The sequence below is a fragment of the Anoplophora glabripennis genome, unplaced genomic scaffold, assembly GCF_000390285.2.
Source record: "Anoplophora glabripennis isolate ALB-LARVAE unplaced genomic scaffold, Agla_2.0 scaffold774, whole genome shotgun sequence".
Taxonomy (NCBI): Eukaryota; Metazoa; Arthropoda; class Insecta; order Coleoptera; family Cerambycidae; genus Anoplophora; species Anoplophora glabripennis.
In genome coordinates, this window is record NW_019417350.1 from 82770 (window position 1) to 101643 (window position 18874).

Sequence of the window (18874 nt, forward strand, 5' to 3'; positions counted from 1 at the left end):
AAAAACCGTACGTATTTATAAATTAATTACTCAGTTGGTTACTGGTTACTTGATTTTATTTTTACTTTGTATCTCCTTTTGCCCAAGTTGTGGAAAATATAAGCGACAATAAAAATAGGTCTATTTTCCCTCAATACTGGATTTTTAACGTTAATGTTAGTCCATTGCCGCCGAGCAATTATTATCATCTTCGGCAATGCTCCACCATCGTTCCGCTCGCGATTAGGGTTGAAATAATTACAATTTGAAGCGTCGTTAAAGTAGCGCGTTCGGTGGACTGCCGTTCACGTGTGCAACCTACAATCTACAAACGCAGACACACCCTCACAATGCCGAGTTAACATCTAACTGAGATCTGGACGATTTGTGGGTTGTATCGCCTCCGTTTTTGCCTCTACATCCGGGCACGTGCGGCAGACCCCGTGCACTATTTACGATGCAGTTTAACCGCTCTTTTGACGAAGTACCGGAAGAGATATTGCCGGTGATAGAAATTACCCCAAATTATTCATCAAGGCCTGCACCGCAACGATCGCACTCGCTCAATCGCCAGCCAGAACGAACCTCTTTAGTTTAAATTCATGTACAGGGTGAATCTTGATTGTGTTACGAATATTTACTTGGACACAGAAAAAAATTATGACCTTTTTGTATAAATATGCTGGAAATAAAATCGCAGCGCTCGTAATTACTATTCAAGATGTGAATAAGAGGATACAAATGGTATTTCTTTGGCGTATCGTTTAAAAAAAATGCTTATTCGTTTAACTTTTTCGTTCTATTTCATATAAATAGTTGAAGCTCCGTGCAACACTCTCAACAGTTGATCTTTCGTTCGGAACAGAGCGATTTTGTTGCGCGTAAATGCACGGTGAAGTCAACAAGTTATAGTATTTCCGAAGCCAGTTGAACAGGTAAAAAAACGCCTGTCAATAAAGTTTAATGACTTTCATAGGCGTCCCTGTCCATTTGACCAACAACATTATTTTAATTATTTATGTCCTCAAACAATTTTATTATATTGGTGGTAAATTTCGTTTTGTTCCGTTTCAAGGTCTCCAAAATTCCATGTTGTAATAAACAAAATATTCCTCTTATTTCTACCTTTCTCAATTTTAATATGAATGTATAAATGATTAATATAAGGTGCCTATAATAAATTAAAATTACCTGAATCACACCAAATTCCGCATTACTAGGCAATTTGTCAACCACTTGTCAACAGCTGAGATTTATTGCCCAGTCGCCCAGTTCGGCTGTCTGTGTACGCCGTTTGCCCGCGCGCGTATTCTTCAACTGGGCGTATACATTTCTACCACCTCCACGTTTAGTTCGACCAGACCTGTATATGGGTATGGTTAAATAAATATGAGAACAAATTTGTCAAATATTGCAATGCTGGTATATACTGCCAAACTCTTGGTTCTTCAATTGAGATTGGAAAGACTATAGGTACTAGAAATTTTATTGCACTTTATAACGGGGTAACGGGGGTATGTAGAATGGTACTATCAAAAAAAAATAACTCGAAAGAAATGAATGTTGATAAAATTTATGGAAGAGACAGTCAATCCAATGATCAACATGTATACTAAAGCCCGATTCAATTGACTGAAATTGTTGCTCCGGGTATTTAGGAGCAAATTTAGAACTAACTTGAATTAGATTTTACACTAAAAAATGTCTAGAAGTAATTTTTAATTATGTTAACTAACTAACTAACTAACTAACTAACTAACTAACTAACTAACTAACTAACTAACTAACTAACCAACTAAAGATCAAAATTAAAAATAGTTATGCTTGTAGAGATACCACAATCTTTTATAGGTACTTAAAACGAGAAAACAAAGTTTCTAATTAGCCAAGAATAATTAAAAAAGCACAGTTCTATGTTATGAACATTTACCTGCACGTAAAATTCGAATAAAGTTACCAAAAAGACTCACCTCACTCACTCACCTTGATCTCTTACCTACAGAAAGAAAATGACTATTTCCAATAAAATCTTTTGTGTCTGTTAAGCAATTTTTTGAAAAAATCGGCATTTTGATAATAAATATACTAGTAACAACTGTTTTTGCTGTTAAATTTTACATTTTATCAAGCTTAAGAGACATCATATTGCTGAGGATAAAATTCTTTCGTAAGATTGATTCAATTGAAATCTTTCAAAACTTTTCTTGAATACTGCTAGAAAAATGTGTTACGCTTTTTACGCACTGAGCATTAACCGTTAATTACATCTTGTATAAACAAATTGGATAAAGGTTAAATAAGTTTTTGGATATTCTAATAAAAATCACCTCATTCACATATAACCAAATTCCGAATAACTCTCATTCTACAAAAGGGATAAGAAACCAGTTTTATTTTTAACAAAATTTAGCATTTTTATCAGATTTTTATTCTTGAACGAACCTCTCATTTTCTATAAACATTAAAAAGTAATAAAACCCTGAATATGAAAACATATTTTGAAAAACTTTTAATCTTTCTTTCGCCATCAGAAAAAAATAAGGGTATGCCAGTAATCCTCCATAATACCTCATTTCACGGGTTATTATTACAATCCCGGAAAGCAGAGCTATTCTCCGTAAAATATCTACGCAGCTTGATAGAATGCCTTTCAATACATTGCACACACCTTTCCCATTCCTTTCATTCGTCCTCAATAGAACTATGCTCCTCTCCTATCCCAATTACTACATTTGTCTCATCGCGAAAGTTAATTTTGTTACTCAATAAAGAACTATTTAGAACGGCACATTTCATAAATAGAATTAAAATTACATCACGATTCATTTTGTTAAGTGTCTAACCTTATTTCAGTGTTTAGTGACGGTACAGTGTATTTCAGTGTTTTCATTTTCAAGTTTCTGTATGATATTATGAAAAAACATGTATTCGAATCAAAAAAGAGTTGATGTGGAAGTTTTCGAGAAAATGATGCTGTTGCAAGTATACGATAATCAGATCGATTATCCTGACCGACAAGTACCGAATAAGAAAATGTTGTTTCATAGTAACCTTGTTTTGGAGATATCGAGAAATTTAGCTTCATCAAATGAACTTAAATGATTAATCCTCTATATACGTGTATTGGCGTTCCTACATTCTACGCGGGTGTGATCCACTGTCAACATTGGCTTTAGTTTGATGTATGTAATATATACATAAGATGTGTCAAACCATGCGTGCATATTACCAACACCAACGTTGATGTATGTTTGCCATATCGTCTACAAAGTAAATTTTCAATTCATCGTGCATAAAATGCCCTGATGTTTTAATATAGTTTTGATTCAATTTTTACAACAAAGCATTACCCTTCAGTCAGTGGGTACTTTAAGCATTAATGAAAAGTTGAAAATTCAACAGCTTTCTAACACAATTAAGAACAAATTGTAACTGATTTTCTAAAAATCAATTGAAATCCGTAGAACACTATGTAGTTATGTGGAAAATGAAAGATTTATACCGAGTGTAACACAAACATGTCAAATATGAAGGAAAGTTTTCGTATCCCACATTTAGAAATAAATATTTTCTTATACAGGGTTGGAAAGTCCCCATGGTTCATCTGCCGTTGATGGCTATAATGAATTTTCCATAAATTTATGGGCGGGAATAATTCACGACACTATTCAAATCTTTATTTAAACTTACTTCAAGAAAATCGATGATCTGCCTCTAAATTTACGACGTAACATGTTTTTTCAACACGATGGAGCCCCGGCACATAGTGGTCGCAATGTTATAAATTTCCTAAACGAAAATTTCGCTGGACGTTGGATAGGGAGGCACGGACCGGTAGCTTGGCCGCCGCGTTCTCCCGACCTAACCCCGCTGGACTTCTTTTTCTGGGGATATCTAAATCAAAAGGTTTACGCCACCGAAGTCGATACCCGTGAGGAATTGCTGCAGCGTATCAATGATGCAGCCAATGAAATTCGTCAAAACCGTTTTAGCATCTTAATAGCTTCGAGAATGTTACACGTAGGGCAAGACTTTGTATCAGAGAAGGTGGAGAGTTTTTTGAACAGTTTTTAAAATAGCTTGTTGTCTGTTATCAAAATTAAGTTTTCATCTTATGATCCCTTCGAAAAGTGACGGTTGCAGCTAAATTGCGGAATACCGTAGGGAATGTCCTCCTTGATGTCAGCCTTCTGTTTGGAAACTTTCTGCCGTACTCGCGTTCTGCCGCGCAGCATTACCATCGCAAAAGCCATAAACAAATCATCATATCATAATTGTTCTACATCAATAATGTGTATTACTGATTACGTATTAAATTATTATTATTTTTTTTTAAATTACTATGAAATTGACCAAAGTGGGATTAATTCAAGAGCGATTTTCTCAGAAACCGTTAAAGATAACGATTTGAAACAAGAGTACCTTTTTAACGTAAAACAGTTCGGGAAAACGGAATTTGCTGTCCAATTTGTTAAAAAGTCAAAGATGAAAAAGTTACACACGCAAAGTACCAAGGGCCCCCCCGTACCCACCCCAATGGACCTTGTGGAAATAAATGGATTAGTCCATCAAATTGCTCATCAAAATTTAGCTGTGTGTACCAAATTTCATTCATTTATCACAACGCGATTGAGAGATATTGCAAAAAAATTATTTCAATTCCTCCCTCTTCAATGGGTCCCTGTGCCCTTAGGAAGCATTTCCGGACCCATGTTCATATGAACTTTTTTACTTTGTTTTGATCATAGAATCGGCCTGTTCAGGGCTGGCAGCTAATTATGAGACACACTGTATAAACATTTGTGTCTAAAGACCCTGTTTTTTTAAATAGAGGATGTAAGAATTAAAAAATAATAGTATCAACAGATAAAATACAAAAATATTTAAGGGTACCCAAGAGGATATATGAGAAGGAGCACCTTCTTTACAAATTATAAAATTTGCACCAAAACATTAAAAAACTATGCAAAACTTCGTTTAAAATAAAATATACATTTCAAAAATGGCCAAAGAAAATTTATAACTGTACCGAAGAATTACAAAAAATTGTAACCAGCAAATCTCTGCGCCACTAGCTTAACACATACGTTTCAGAAGGTACCTATTCAGAAAGAGAATATACATATATTTTTAAACTTTAACTTTTTATTATTTCAAAAATGAGAACTGCAAGGACAAAGGGTATAAGAATAATTTTAAAATTGGACCTAATCCTAAATCATTCATATTTGAGACGTTATACATGAAAAAAATATCTACTTTTTCTAAAAAATTTTATATTTTTTAATATACAATATAAAATAAATATCATCCTTATAGGTTCAATTGATAAATGAACTATTAGAAGACGATTTTGACCGAAGAACGCAGTTTTGTGAGCAGATGATTGAGATGAATAATCAAAACTTAAAATTCACCCGATATTTTCTGATGAGGCTATTTTTGTTTTAAATGGACACGTAAACAGACAAACCGCAGATACTGGGCAACTGAAAATCCTCGTTGGACACAAACCTGTCACACACTGCAAAAAATAAATGTTTGGACAGGTACTGTCGAAAACCAAATTCTTGGACCTTATTTTTTTTAAGAAAATTTAAATAAAGAACGCTGCTTAGACTTTCTTCAGTTTGAACTTATCACCGCTTTACTATTGTGTTCCCTAATCCGCAAGATCCAGATATTCCTCATAATGACAATGGTTCCAACACGATGGGGCACCTCCTCACTTTGCAATTGCTGTTCGACAATTTCTTGACTTAACTTTCCCCAATAAATGGATTTGACGTACAGGTCCTATTGAGTGGCCACCAAGGTCACCGGATTTAACCCCTTTAGATTTCTTCTTATTGGGTTATTTGAAACGTTTATATGAATATACCAAATAACCTTGATGACCTGAAACAGAGAATACTCCAGGAATTAAGACTTATTCCAGCGGAGGTAATTGATAACGTTCAACGAGAAACAATCTTTCGACTACAAAAATGTATTGAAGTAAACCGACAAAACATTGAACATTTATTATATAGCAATTGTTATTTAAATAATATTGTATGATTAAACATTAACTTTTACCCATTTTTGAGCACTTGAGGGTCATTTTCTCGAAAATAGTAGAAGTTGAGAACATAACCAATAACAATGTCTGATCAAAAGAACAGACCACTTTTTTGTTTTGTGCGCCTCACTTGCAAACATCTCTTTATATATTTTTCAATAAAACTGCCGAGTATCAGAACTTGTTGCACTATATTCCAAACATCCTGTATGACTAACGACGTAAAATTTTCAGGTGAGACGAACCTGCGGTAATAGCGTAGTAGAAGAGGGCGAGGACTGTGATTGCGGCAGCATCGACAACTGCCACAAGGTGGATCCCTGCTGTGATCCGATCACTTGCAAGTTGACCAAGGAAGCCCAATGTGCATCGGGGCCGTGTTGCGAAGACTGTCAGCTGAAGGAAAAAGGGGTCGTGTGCAGAGAAGCCAATAACGAATGCGATCTGCCGGAACAGTGCTCCGGGGATACAGGAGAGTGTCCGTCTGACATATTTAAGAAGAACGGCAGCCCATGCGGAAAGGGCACTGGATATTGTTTCAACGGAGTTTGTCCGACGTTGACACTGCAGTGTGAGCAAATATGGGGATACGGTGAGACAGATTTATTTATATTATTTTATTTAACATATCTTTTTCAATTCATATCGAGAAAGCATAGATCATAGTTAGTTAATGTGCAAAATATTTGAATTTTGTTTCAACAATTTCTCCCTCAAAATAATTCATGGAAATAGAGGGCGAAAAAATTAACGGCCAGTTGACATGGCTGGGTCCCAGAAACATCATTAGGTCAATCAATAGAGCAAACGCACTACGCCATCATATAGAAGACAGTTTGTAGATATATGCTAATATGTTTCCTACTCCAATTTACCATTCATTCATTGTTTATAAACATTTCTATGCAAAAAACATTTTTTTTTAGTTTTTTGCTTATAAAACCTAAACTAACGAAGCAACCTGAATGCTGTTATAATGAAAAAACTAGAAAAATGCGTTTTTGCATAAAAATGTTTATAGAAAAATAATTAATGGTAAATTGGAATAGGAAACATATAAGCATATATCTACAGACTGTCTTATATGATGGCACAGTCCGTTTGCTACCAGTATTTTTGTCACAAAATCACTGATTTAATGCTCTATCTACTTAAAAAAGAAACGTCATTACAAATTTTGATATTGAAAAAATATTGATTTTTCCAAACGGTAACTATAATTATTGTAGACCCTTGTGTAAGAAGAGAATAAACGCAAATAATATGTAAATTGTTCAGGAAAGGAAAATGATTTTTAAATATGTATAACATTCACATATAGTGTATGTTAAGTGGAATATTTTCATAAATAATTATGATAAGTCCAAAATATACAGGGGGTTAAAATAAGAGTGTAAAATATTTCAGGAGGTAATAGTATGAACCAAAATAAGCAGAAAAGTCTTAATAAACATGGGTCCGCAAAGTACCGGTTGCGGAGATATGGACCACTATTCGTTTTTTTTATTTTAGGAATAAACCGACAAAGGAAGCTTTTAACAAACAAAAAACAAAGTTACAGAAGATGTTCAAAGTGCCCTCCGTCCATTTCCAAGCAGGCACGACATCTTCGTCTCAACGATATTCGAACTCTTTCGAAAACACCCTCCTTGGTTTGGATTTCTTGACACTTTTGATTAATCCGTAGCTGCAGCTCTTCCAGGCTATTTACAGGAGTACCATACACTAATGTCTTCAAATATCCCCAAACAAAGAAATCTAGAGGGTTCAGATCAGGCGATCTTGGAGGCCATAAAACAGGTCCGGCCCATCCTACCCATCTATGTGGAAAAGTTTGGTGTAAATGCTCTCTAACGGCCATGAAAAAATGAGCTGGAGCACCAACATGCTGGAACCACATTTGTTGCCTCTGATTCAAAGGAATGTCTTCCAAAAACTCATACAGTGTGTTCTGCAGAAAGTTGAGGTAAGCAGCGCCTGTTAATCAGTTTGGCAAAACAACAGGACCTAGAAACCTGTCACCCACAATACCTATCCGAATGTTTAATGAAAAACGTGCCTGATGTCCAGATTCTATTAGAGCATGAGGATTTTCGTCGGCCCAAATATGCGTATTGTGAAAATTAAACACTCCATTTCTTGTGAACCCGGCCTCGTCAGTAAAAAGAATGTTTGCAAGAAAACGAGGGTATTCAGCATCATGACGTAGAAACCAGCGGCAAAAAAACAAACGTGCTTGATGATCATTTATTGGATTTAAGGCCTGTACTCGTTGCACATGGTATGGATAAAGCAGTTGCTCGTGAAGGATTCTCCAAACAAGAGGACCACTAATTCCTACCTCGGCTGATATTCTCCGCACACTCGTACCTGGATTCTGCTCTACCAGTGCTAGAATTTCTTCTTCTGCTCTAGGAGTGGATACCGACCTTGCGGACCCATGTTTATTGAGACTTTTCTGCTTATTTTAGTTCATACTATTACCTCCTTAAATATTTTACACTCTTTTTTAACACCCTGTATATATGATGCAAAAATGGGATATGTAATTTGTGTAATTCCGTATCATTAAAGGAGGATTAGATAACATTATAATTATTCCTATATAATATTTCCGGAATTTAAATTACATCGATATTAAATTTTTTGTCATATTTCAATTTGCTGCTAAATAAAACAGATCAAACAAATGGCGGACATGTTAACAAGTTATCAAAATTACATTAATTTATATTAATATTCTATGGTGTCACGAACCTGACAAAATTGCAACGGTTGGTTTAATAGACTTGATAACATTCTTTTGCCTTTATTATTTGATTGGATACTAATAGTCGCAAGGAAGTGACCCCACTTTTTTAAATATTGAATTTTATTGTCTATATTGTATTGTGTATTGTAAAATATTGGAAAAGTAAGTCGCATTGTATAACTGTCAATTTCCTGCAAAATTGAAATGACCGTAAAATGTCCATTATGCATACATTTTTTCTTTTTTTTACTTTATTTCTAATTGCAATGAAAATTTGTACAGCGTTTTAAATTCCGTGTTTCTTTTCAACCTGATATTCTATATTTTATACTAGATACCCTGCACTGACGTATCATAAAAGTATATGGATTTATTGGGGATAAAAAACTGTTTAGGAATAGCATTATTTACAGCTGAATAATGTTACGAATTACAAACATATCATTGTGTGTCTTGGTGACCGACAACTGCTGCTGTTTTGTTTATTTTGATGTGAATGACATTTCTAGTGCTTTATTTCTTATTTCGGTAGTTTTGGTTAGTGAGATGCCACATTTAAGCGAGTTAGTTTCCTTTAAAATTGTTACTTTAGCCAACAAGACTTACAGACAAGAAGACATTGCGGGGAGATCGAATATTCATCAAGCGACTGTTCCTCGTATAGTAAAACGATAGAATGAGACTAGAGAATACAAAAGACGGCCTGATCAAGGACGTAAAAGATGTACAACACCCAGAGATGATCAAAATTAGAAAATTCAATTTTTGCGAAATACCTCACTTACAGCTCCGCATCTGAAAAATGAATTACTGACTTCAAGACAAGTCAAAGTAAGTGTTAAAACAGTAATAAGGAGACTTAAAGAAAGCGATTTAAATCCGAAACATCCTACTAAAGTTCCTAGGCTTCTCCCACGTCACAAACCCAGACGGTTACAATTTGCAAAAGCCGATTCTAATTGGAATAAACATCAATGGGAAAAAGTCCTTTTCACAGACGAAACAGGAATACAATTGTAGAAGCTAAATGAACGTGGTCGAGTATGCAGAAGGCTTGGGGAACGTTTTACATAATGTAATCTTGCTCAAAACATTAGCTTTGGTGGGGGTCCCATTATTCCAATAAATTTGAGAATGAATGGAGACTGGTACGTACACAACATTCTTGAAGAGCGTATTTGTATCTTGACAATCATCAGCACTTGACACAATAGAAAAAGTCCGCGTGTATTAATTTATGGCAGTTGAGAAAGGCAGTAATTTCGTTACTTGTAAAAGAAACGATAGTACGATAACGGCTAGATTTAAATCCATTGTAAGTGACGTTATGCAGGCGAATCGAGAAATATGACTTAAAAAACTTCAACAAATTATGACAGAATACATAAGCCACCACAAGTGTATGTAAAAGTATATTGAGGTGCATTCTGTCAAAGGCATTCGAAAAGGATGTTTCAATCATAATGTCATTAATTTTAACCACGTGTTCTGAAGGCCCAATAAAGAAGAAAATTGAAATAAACAATTTTTCTCAATCTTTTAAAAAATAAGCAAATTAACCCTTAACTCCTGTTAACTCGGCGCTCCACTTTGTAATAGGGAATGCGCCGCGCAGGCCGGTGGGGTACACAGCACTCGGACATTGTAGCGAAACAGCTGATTTCCTAGTTAGTAGTAATCTAGTCCAGTTTTAGAATTGCGTTCAAAATCAAAGTGCAACGAATATCAACTTTATTAAGACTTTATGGACGAATGAGTAAGTGTTTTTTAGCCTTATTTGTCATTTGAAATAAGTACACTATACAGTGTGTTAATTAAGTATGTACAATAAATTCAACAAAAGGTTATTTTAGTGATTTTAAGACAAAAAGTTCATATAGACATTGGTCCGCAGATGCTTCGTTTTCAAAATTCAGGGTGTTAAGCTTTTGTAAGAAAATTGCTAGTTCGTAAATATCTTACACCCTTTATCCAATTTTGTTGTAATTTGGCAGTTTTATTTGTAGTGTTAAGGGGCTAATTTCACCCTAACTTGATTAGATTTGTTAAGTCCAGTGGCGTCCCGAGCGGTACTTTAACGAGTATTTTTCATAATGTTTCTTGTGTGGTCCAGTGATATATAATTAAGTGGATTTTATTTTTTTTTCTTCAAAAATTAATCAAGATATGAAAAACATTCCAGAGACAAAAAAGTTTTTTTAGTTGCTTAATCCAAGAAAATATAAAAATAACAAAAAAGTCAGTGGCGTATATTTTTTTTGTCAAAAATATTCGTTAAGGTACCGCTTGGGACGCCACTGGACTTAACAAATCTAATCAAGTCAGGGTGAAATTAGCACCTTAACACTACAAATACAAGTTACAACAAAATTGGATAAAGGGTGTTTAAGATATTTGCGAAATAGCAATTTTTTTACAAAATTTTAGCACCCTGAACTTCTTGTCTTAAAATCACTCAAATAAGTGTCTGTTAAATTTATTGTACATACTTAATTAACACCCTGTATAACTCTAAAAAGCAATAAGTTTCACAATAAGGTATACGTTCTACAAACTGAATAATTACCTACTACTTGGACATATTATGTAATAATAAAAACTCATATTCAATTATAAAACAGTGAAAACCTTAAGAAGAGGTATTAAAGTTAGGTTAGTGACCAAACAGTACGGTAGGCCAAGATTCGATCTCGATGTAGGTCAGCAGTCAGGAGCGCTCCGAAAAGAGGTTTAGATAATGATAAATATTTTTTTCAGTGTAAGAAGGTATTCTACTAATTTTTCCCTATCTTCCCTTAAAATTAATGACATTATTACTAAAACACCCTGTATTTTACAGCAACGATCAACGCTATTAAAAATTAACAGTGAAACAAACGAGATTATTAGTAGTTTACCTTTTTTCTATGAATCCATGCTGTTCAAGTGATAATACCCTTTGTAAAGAAATGATTAAAAATAATACTTAGTAGGTAAGCTAAAATACCTACAACAACCGTCCTTAAATAGAAAACTAGGAATAAAGTTTGAACCACAGGCAAATGTATCTTTAAGTTTCTTAGTTGGAAATAGTACTTATCACAAGATAGCTAATTACTAGAGAGCGGACAATGTGTGACTTTAACCGGAAGAATAGGTCAAATTTTGGTAGAGATGTGTACGCGTTCAAAAATGTATTGTGCATAAACCATGCAAAATATAATTATTATGTATAGCAAATATATCGTATTATCCTCGCGAAGATTTGTAACCTTTATTTAAAATCCATAAATCATGTCAACAGGTTAAATAACAAGAAAATAATTAAGTTAATTTAGTTCTAAAGAAATGAAATGACACTCGCGCCCATCTCTAGTCCATCCGTCGGCATCGGTTGCGTTTATCGAATTCCTATTGGTCAGAATTCAAACTGCAGCCCTGTTATGAATGGAGCGTGAGTTGGACTATTCTATCATGTGCGTCGCCTGAGGCTATTCGTTACATTGACTCCTAATTTCCAATTAAAAGAACGACACTATTTTTAACCGAACTTTATTTAATAAATATGTAGTATACAATTTCTGATTTTCTAAATATTTTATAACGCCTAAAAATGTATGTACCGTGGAATTTTCGTGAATTATCACGTAAATTTCCTATGCATACCCGACACGCCACTGCGTCATGGGTAATGTATCTAGGTTTATGAATGACATATCTATGTTCAAGGTTAAAGTCACAAATTGTCCGCTCTCTGCTAATTATCCAATTGAACCCTAGAAATGTAGATATCAATAAATATGTTTTGTCTGAACTGTTCTGCGGCACGATTTAAGGTTATTATACAATTTACTATAATCCGCAGATAACTATCGTAATGATTTATTTGTGCAGCTATCATTATAATATAAACGATGTTTAGAGCAACTTAATTTTTAATAACATAAATAGAAATCTAAAAGCTTCCAGTGTTCAGGCGTGCTTCTGTTACTATCGAGACAAATGCGAGATGAATGACTACGTGACATTTCAGGAATAGTTCGATGGAAACAATGTAATTGGAATGAGTTGTTGGGCGTGGCCATTCACAGTGTTTTGGTTTTCCCCATCGGATCACTTCTGGGATGTCATGCTCAGCTCTTGTATCGATAGTAACGATAGTTCCATTCCCCGTCAGGGATATTGTACTAGAAATGACATAATGTTCGCCTACAATATTAACTTGATTAATTGAGATTAAGTTAAATACTCAATTCAGTGGAAACCCTGACATTTTTCTTATAAGCATCTTATTATTTTAATGTCCTTAATTTATATTTTAATTTTTTAATGTTAATTAAAAGTATTTTCATTTTTTTCCACGATATGATTGAATGAAATTGTTCTACTTCATCTGTTAATGTGAAGTAGATTATCTTATTAAAATATTACTAATTTCCATTTAAATAAAAAAACGATTGATGGCCTAACAAAACAATGAGCCAAGAACTATTTGAATATTGATTAAGCATTAATAGGTGCCATAATAATTTTCTTTTAGGTGTTCTCTCGATACTTAATAAAAAATTAATAATTAATAAGTTTACCTAATAAAAATCATCATTGTTATATAACAATTATATCAAATATCGAAATAAAAATATTTATTTAAATGCTGGAAGTAACCTTTGTCAATATTTTGACAAAAGGACAAACGGTATACAAATTTATTTAAGATGTTGTGAGTCACACGTGTTATAAAATAAGGATAGTATACTATAATAAATGATACAACCAAAAATTAAGTTTTAGTTTCGAACAGAATCCATTTGGACTTTTGCCAAACATTCGGTGAAGGTCATTTTAGCATTTAATTAAATAACTTTTATTTTTATTTATGTATACCGGTTTTACTCATTTGAATAAATCAAAAAAATTCTCGGAAACCCCTGTTTAATTAAATTTCTTGACTTGCAATAGACTCCTTTGAAATATTTTTTTATCATTGAATAATAGAGAATAAAAAGACCAAAAAATAAAAAGAAAATATATCTAGTCCAAGTATATTAAAGTATTAGTTTTAAATAATTAAAAGTGACCGAGCATTTTTTCCAGAAAGTATACATATATGTAATTTTATTTCATACTTTATATACATACACTGTATAATATACAGGGTGTTTTGGAAAATGATACTATAAGTTCAAGGACTGATAGACTATCAAAAAATAAATTTTTTCCTGTAGATCTGGAGCCAATCGTGTTTTATTTGAGATACGATGTGTCATAGATGATTTTTTAAAATCAAATTTTAGGCACATTTTTTCCAAAAAAACAGTGTAGCGTAATGAAATACGGTACAGGTAAGTTTTTGAGGATGCTAAATACGTCAGTGTAGTTATTTTTTGACCATCTGCTAGCGATCGCTATCAATGATCTTCTCCAGAAAGATTTGGTGACCTAACTTTTCTCAATTTCAGATTTTTACAGTGCAGTGTACATTCTATACTACAGTGCACGTGATTTACACTGTAATATTTTATTTTACATAAAAAAGATACTTTTGTTGCATCCGCTTAAAACATACCGCTTTGAAGAAAAATGCATTTGACATTATACAAAGCACCCGGAAACAAAGGGGCCATATTTCAAGCATAAAAATAAAACGATTTAGAACAAGTTACTTCTAGTGATTTAGTTTTGTTAGTCACTATCATTTAGTTGAAATTAAATAGAAGCCTAATATAACATTTTAAGATAACTTAATCTAAATCGGTTTATTTCGTAAGCTACCCTTAAAGTACAGCCCATTAATTTCGGGACACGCTGTATATTAACGAATAGAAGGTTGACTTCGCGACAGTCAATAGTGTTTTCCTTAATCTTTCAGAGGAATTCTGCAAGAACAATTTTTGTGATTTATGACATTTTATATTTAAAATGTAAATAACTTACACTAAAAAAATATTTTAAAAGACGTCATAGCGAAAAATTGTGGCTAACGACCTGTAGCAGATAGGCAATAAGTAACAACATTAACGTAACAATACGTATTTGACACCCCTCACAACTTTTTTATGACTATACGCTCACGATGAGCAGAAAAAAAATGTCTTCTTATTTTTTAATCATCTATCATCTGAATTTATGCTACCTTTTTCTAAAACACCCTCTATAGACAAATATGATATGCAAAATATTACATTACATTACATATATATTATTATATACAGGGTAGCTCATCGAAAACGTACCGCAAGGCATTACAGGGTAGTAAAGAACTTTTCGGCAAAATCCAAAAACAGGTCAAATTTGTTTCTGAGGGGGACAACTTTTGGCTCAAAAAGCATACCAAAATTTTCAACCCCCTAAGTGGGGGTGCTATCCCCTAAATTTTTTCAAATGGGAATGGGGGTCAAGTGGGGGGTCATTAGAAAGGGCTTTTAATTCTCTATACATCGATTCTTACTTTTTGAAAATCGATTCATTATTTTAGAAAATATGCAGCTTTGAAAATACGAACAATATTTTTGACGAGAAATGCGAAAATCGATTTAATTTTACTTCAAAACTTACGGTATTAGTCAAGTAAATGCTGAAAATGTTGTCCGCCAACTTGCATACAATGATACAGGTTGTCTTCAAACCGTTGTCGAACATTCTGGAGCACTTGCGGTGTTACTTCGCGACATACATTAATGATTCGTCCTCGCAGATCTTCCAAGGTATCAGGTGGAGTGCTGTAAACTTTGCTTTTAATGTGCCCCCAGAGAAAGAAATCTAAAGGATTTAAGTCGGGTGACCGAGGGGGCCACTCAATTGCACCTCTTCGTCCTATCCAGCGTCCTGGAAACGTCTCATTTAGGTAATTGCGCACATTGAGCGAGTAATGTGGAGGAGCTCCGTCTTGCTGGAAAATCAGTTCGTGTTCATTGTAAGCAGGGTCGTCCTCTATGATATTTGTTAGAGCTGGGTCGATGACATTTTGTAGTAAATCCAAGTACATATCGCCTGTCAAATTTCCAGGAAGGAAAAAAGGACCTACAATGGAATTTCCAAAAATACCTGCCCATACATTCAACTTCTGGGGGTGTTGGGAGTGTGTCTCATGGAAAATCCTTGGATTGGTATCAGCCCAGTAACGACAATTATGGCGATTCACTAAACCATTCAAGAAGAACGTACACTCGTCCGAAAAACACACATTAAAGAGGAAATTATCGTTTATCGCTCGTTCAGTCATTATTTCGCAAAATTGCAAACGACGATCAAAATCGTCTTCATTTAGCTCTTGCACTAGCCGAATCTTATAAGGATGGAATTTGTATTTTTTTAATATTCGTTGGACACTTGTACGACTCACTCCTGTCGCAGTAGCCAATTGCATTGTACTCAGCGTACTATCCATTGCCACTTGCCCCAATACCGCTATTTCCGTAGGTTCATTTAGTACCGGATTTTCAACCTGCCTCTTTTTGTTATGAACGGAGCCAGTTTCGCGAAATTTGGCCACCAATTCGCGAACAATTTTTCCAGACGCATGTTTCTCAGGATGCCGTTGGTTGAACAGTTCGGCGACCCGATTTCCGCATTCATTGTTTTTGAAAAAAAGCTCAATAATTTCTACTCTTTCTGGAATTGAGTACACCATAATTAATCAATTTAAAAGACTCGGCAGTATTGGTACTCTTCAACTACAAGTCACAAGACAGTTATCTAGCAACTTCTTGTGGCCTATCTAAATACGAAACAAAAAGCGGACAATTTTTTGCTCACCAAAATCAGGCTAAAGAATTCGCAAATCAGAAAAAAAAAACAGCGAATTCTTTTGAAGGAATTTACCAAGCTAATACCGTAAGTTTTGAAGTAAAATTAAATCGATTTTCGCATTTCTCGTCAAAAATATTGTTCGTATTTTCAAAGCTGCATATTTTCTAAAATAATGGATCGATTTTCAAAAAGTAAGAATCGATGTATAGAGAATTAAAAGCCCTTTCTAATGACCCCCCACTTGACCCCCATTCCCATTTAAAAAAATTTGGGGGATGGCACCCCCACTTAGGGGGTTGAAGATTTTGCTATGCTTTTAGCGCCAAAAGTTGTCCCCCTCAGAAGCAAACTTTACTTGTTTTTGGATTTTGCCGAAAAGTTCATTACTACCCTGTAATGCCTTGCGGTACGTTTTCGATGGGCTACCATGTATATTACATATTACATTACATTTTTTTGGAAGATCTTTCTCCTGTCTGTAAACTCTAAAACTGTAATTGGTTTCCTGTTTTCATATAAGGTTCCAATAAAAAAGCCCCTTATTGAATAACTAGGTATGCGACTTCAATAGTTTTTTGGGGTAGATAATTATCGGAAACTTTGTGGCGATAATTAAATAAGTAAACAGTAGTAGGTAATACGTGTATACAGGGTGATTCAGAACTTATCCAAAAAAAAATTCTGGATGTACAGGGGATCCTTATAAATACAGTTTTATAAAGAAAAAATCAAAAAGGGCAGTTCGAAAATGATTTAAAAATACACTTCTACACGGCACTGGAAACTGATCCACTGTAAAACCTAACCTCGCATAATGCGATCGGCATAGCGGTGTAATAAAAACGGACAAAAACTTTCGCAAGGAAAGAAATATGTAAATGGAATTTTATCGCACTTAGGTATTTTATATAGGCAAATTCAACTGCTTTTGCTTTTATTAATTAATAAAATTAATTTGTGTTTTTAAATAATAAAATCATTTGACATACCCGATGTTACAACAACAATTGTTCAAAATTTTATACACCAACGTGTAAACACATTCGGGTCCATCTTACTCAGTTTCTACGAACTAACACAAATGTAGTCTTGCTTCACCATAACACAAATGCTTCACCATACATTAAAACACGCAAACCATTTTTGACACTAACTAAACTATTGTAAACACCACAGATAACAGGTAAATACTATCGCAACGACGATTGCAAAATCCGATTTCAGTATACGGAGTCGTTGAAGCCACGTGGCTCTCCACGCGTATTGCGAATGACGCTAGAGATTACAGTTGTCCAGCTATGTAGTGGTGAATGTACTATAACTTCAATAATTTCTTTCTCGGAAAATTTGTTTACGATATTGACTCCATTTCTCATGCCGCATCTATTCCCAAATTTTTTTGAATAAGTTGTGAATCACCCTGTATTATGCCAGTAAGCAGCAATACGCGTTGTAGTAGCAGAATAGGCTAAATATGTGTCAAGCCGTGAGCCGCTGTATGCTCACAATACACAATGCTACTGATTGCCATAAAAACATTTGCCATACAATCGACCAAGCAAAGCGTAAAACTCACTCACACACACACAAACGGCAATGAATGCACAACCAACGTCCCTCAGCAAAAAAACTGAATACGTATCGAATAAATTGATGGATGCGAAGTTTCAAATCAGAAGCAGACACGTATATGTTATTGTATAATGACGCAGACAGTGGGAGTGCTAAATGGCATCTATTAAAAATTTCTTCTATTTTATATATACACCTGTGACCTCGGTAAATGTTGAATGGTGATTTTCGTTTTTGAAATAGATATTTACCGATCGCCGGATTTTATAGTAAGTTTAATACGAAGCGTTTAGTGTAAAAAAATGAACACTACCCCATTTTGTTTCATATTAGGTATTGTGCAAATACTTACACATATATTCTTTAAAAAGTGCAGTTATAAGTAGGCAACGATTGTATCACTTTTTGTTTCAATAAAATTACATAAAAAGAACCCGTCCTAGAGACAACCCTGCACCATTTCCGATCTCTACTAATTACACAGAATTAATTAATGATTTTTTTCTAAATTTATCTTATTCCTGAACTGATTATGCCGTGCATCCCGCTCTTCCGCAGAATGTTAGTTTTGTTTTAGAAAAATGTGTTCTTTCATTAGTAGGTACAATTTGGATGAAGCATCCCATTTTTTTTAATTTTTAGATACTTAATTAATTATCTAAATTAATTAATTAATTCTTTGAGGGCATTTATTAGCAGTCCTAGAATTTGGATATTAGAGAGTATATATATTGTACAATGTCATTTGACGAGAATATATAAAATTTTTAGAATGGTGAATT

The 18874-nt window shown here is 34.1% G+C and overlaps 1 protein-coding gene across 1 annotated transcript in view; it reads left to right on the forward strand.

Moving 5' to 3' along the window:
- Positions 1-18874, forward strand: part of LOC108915307 (disintegrin and metalloproteinase domain-containing protein 11) — a gene marked incomplete at its 5' end in the record, with an annotated part of 192688 nt that overhangs the window by 81385 nt on the left and 92429 nt on the right. The window contains one exon of the mRNA XM_018721299.1: positions 6275-6632. Coding sequence (XP_018576815.1) covers positions 6275-6632 — 358 coding nt within the window. The remainder of the gene's footprint in view (positions 1-6274; positions 6633-18874) is intronic.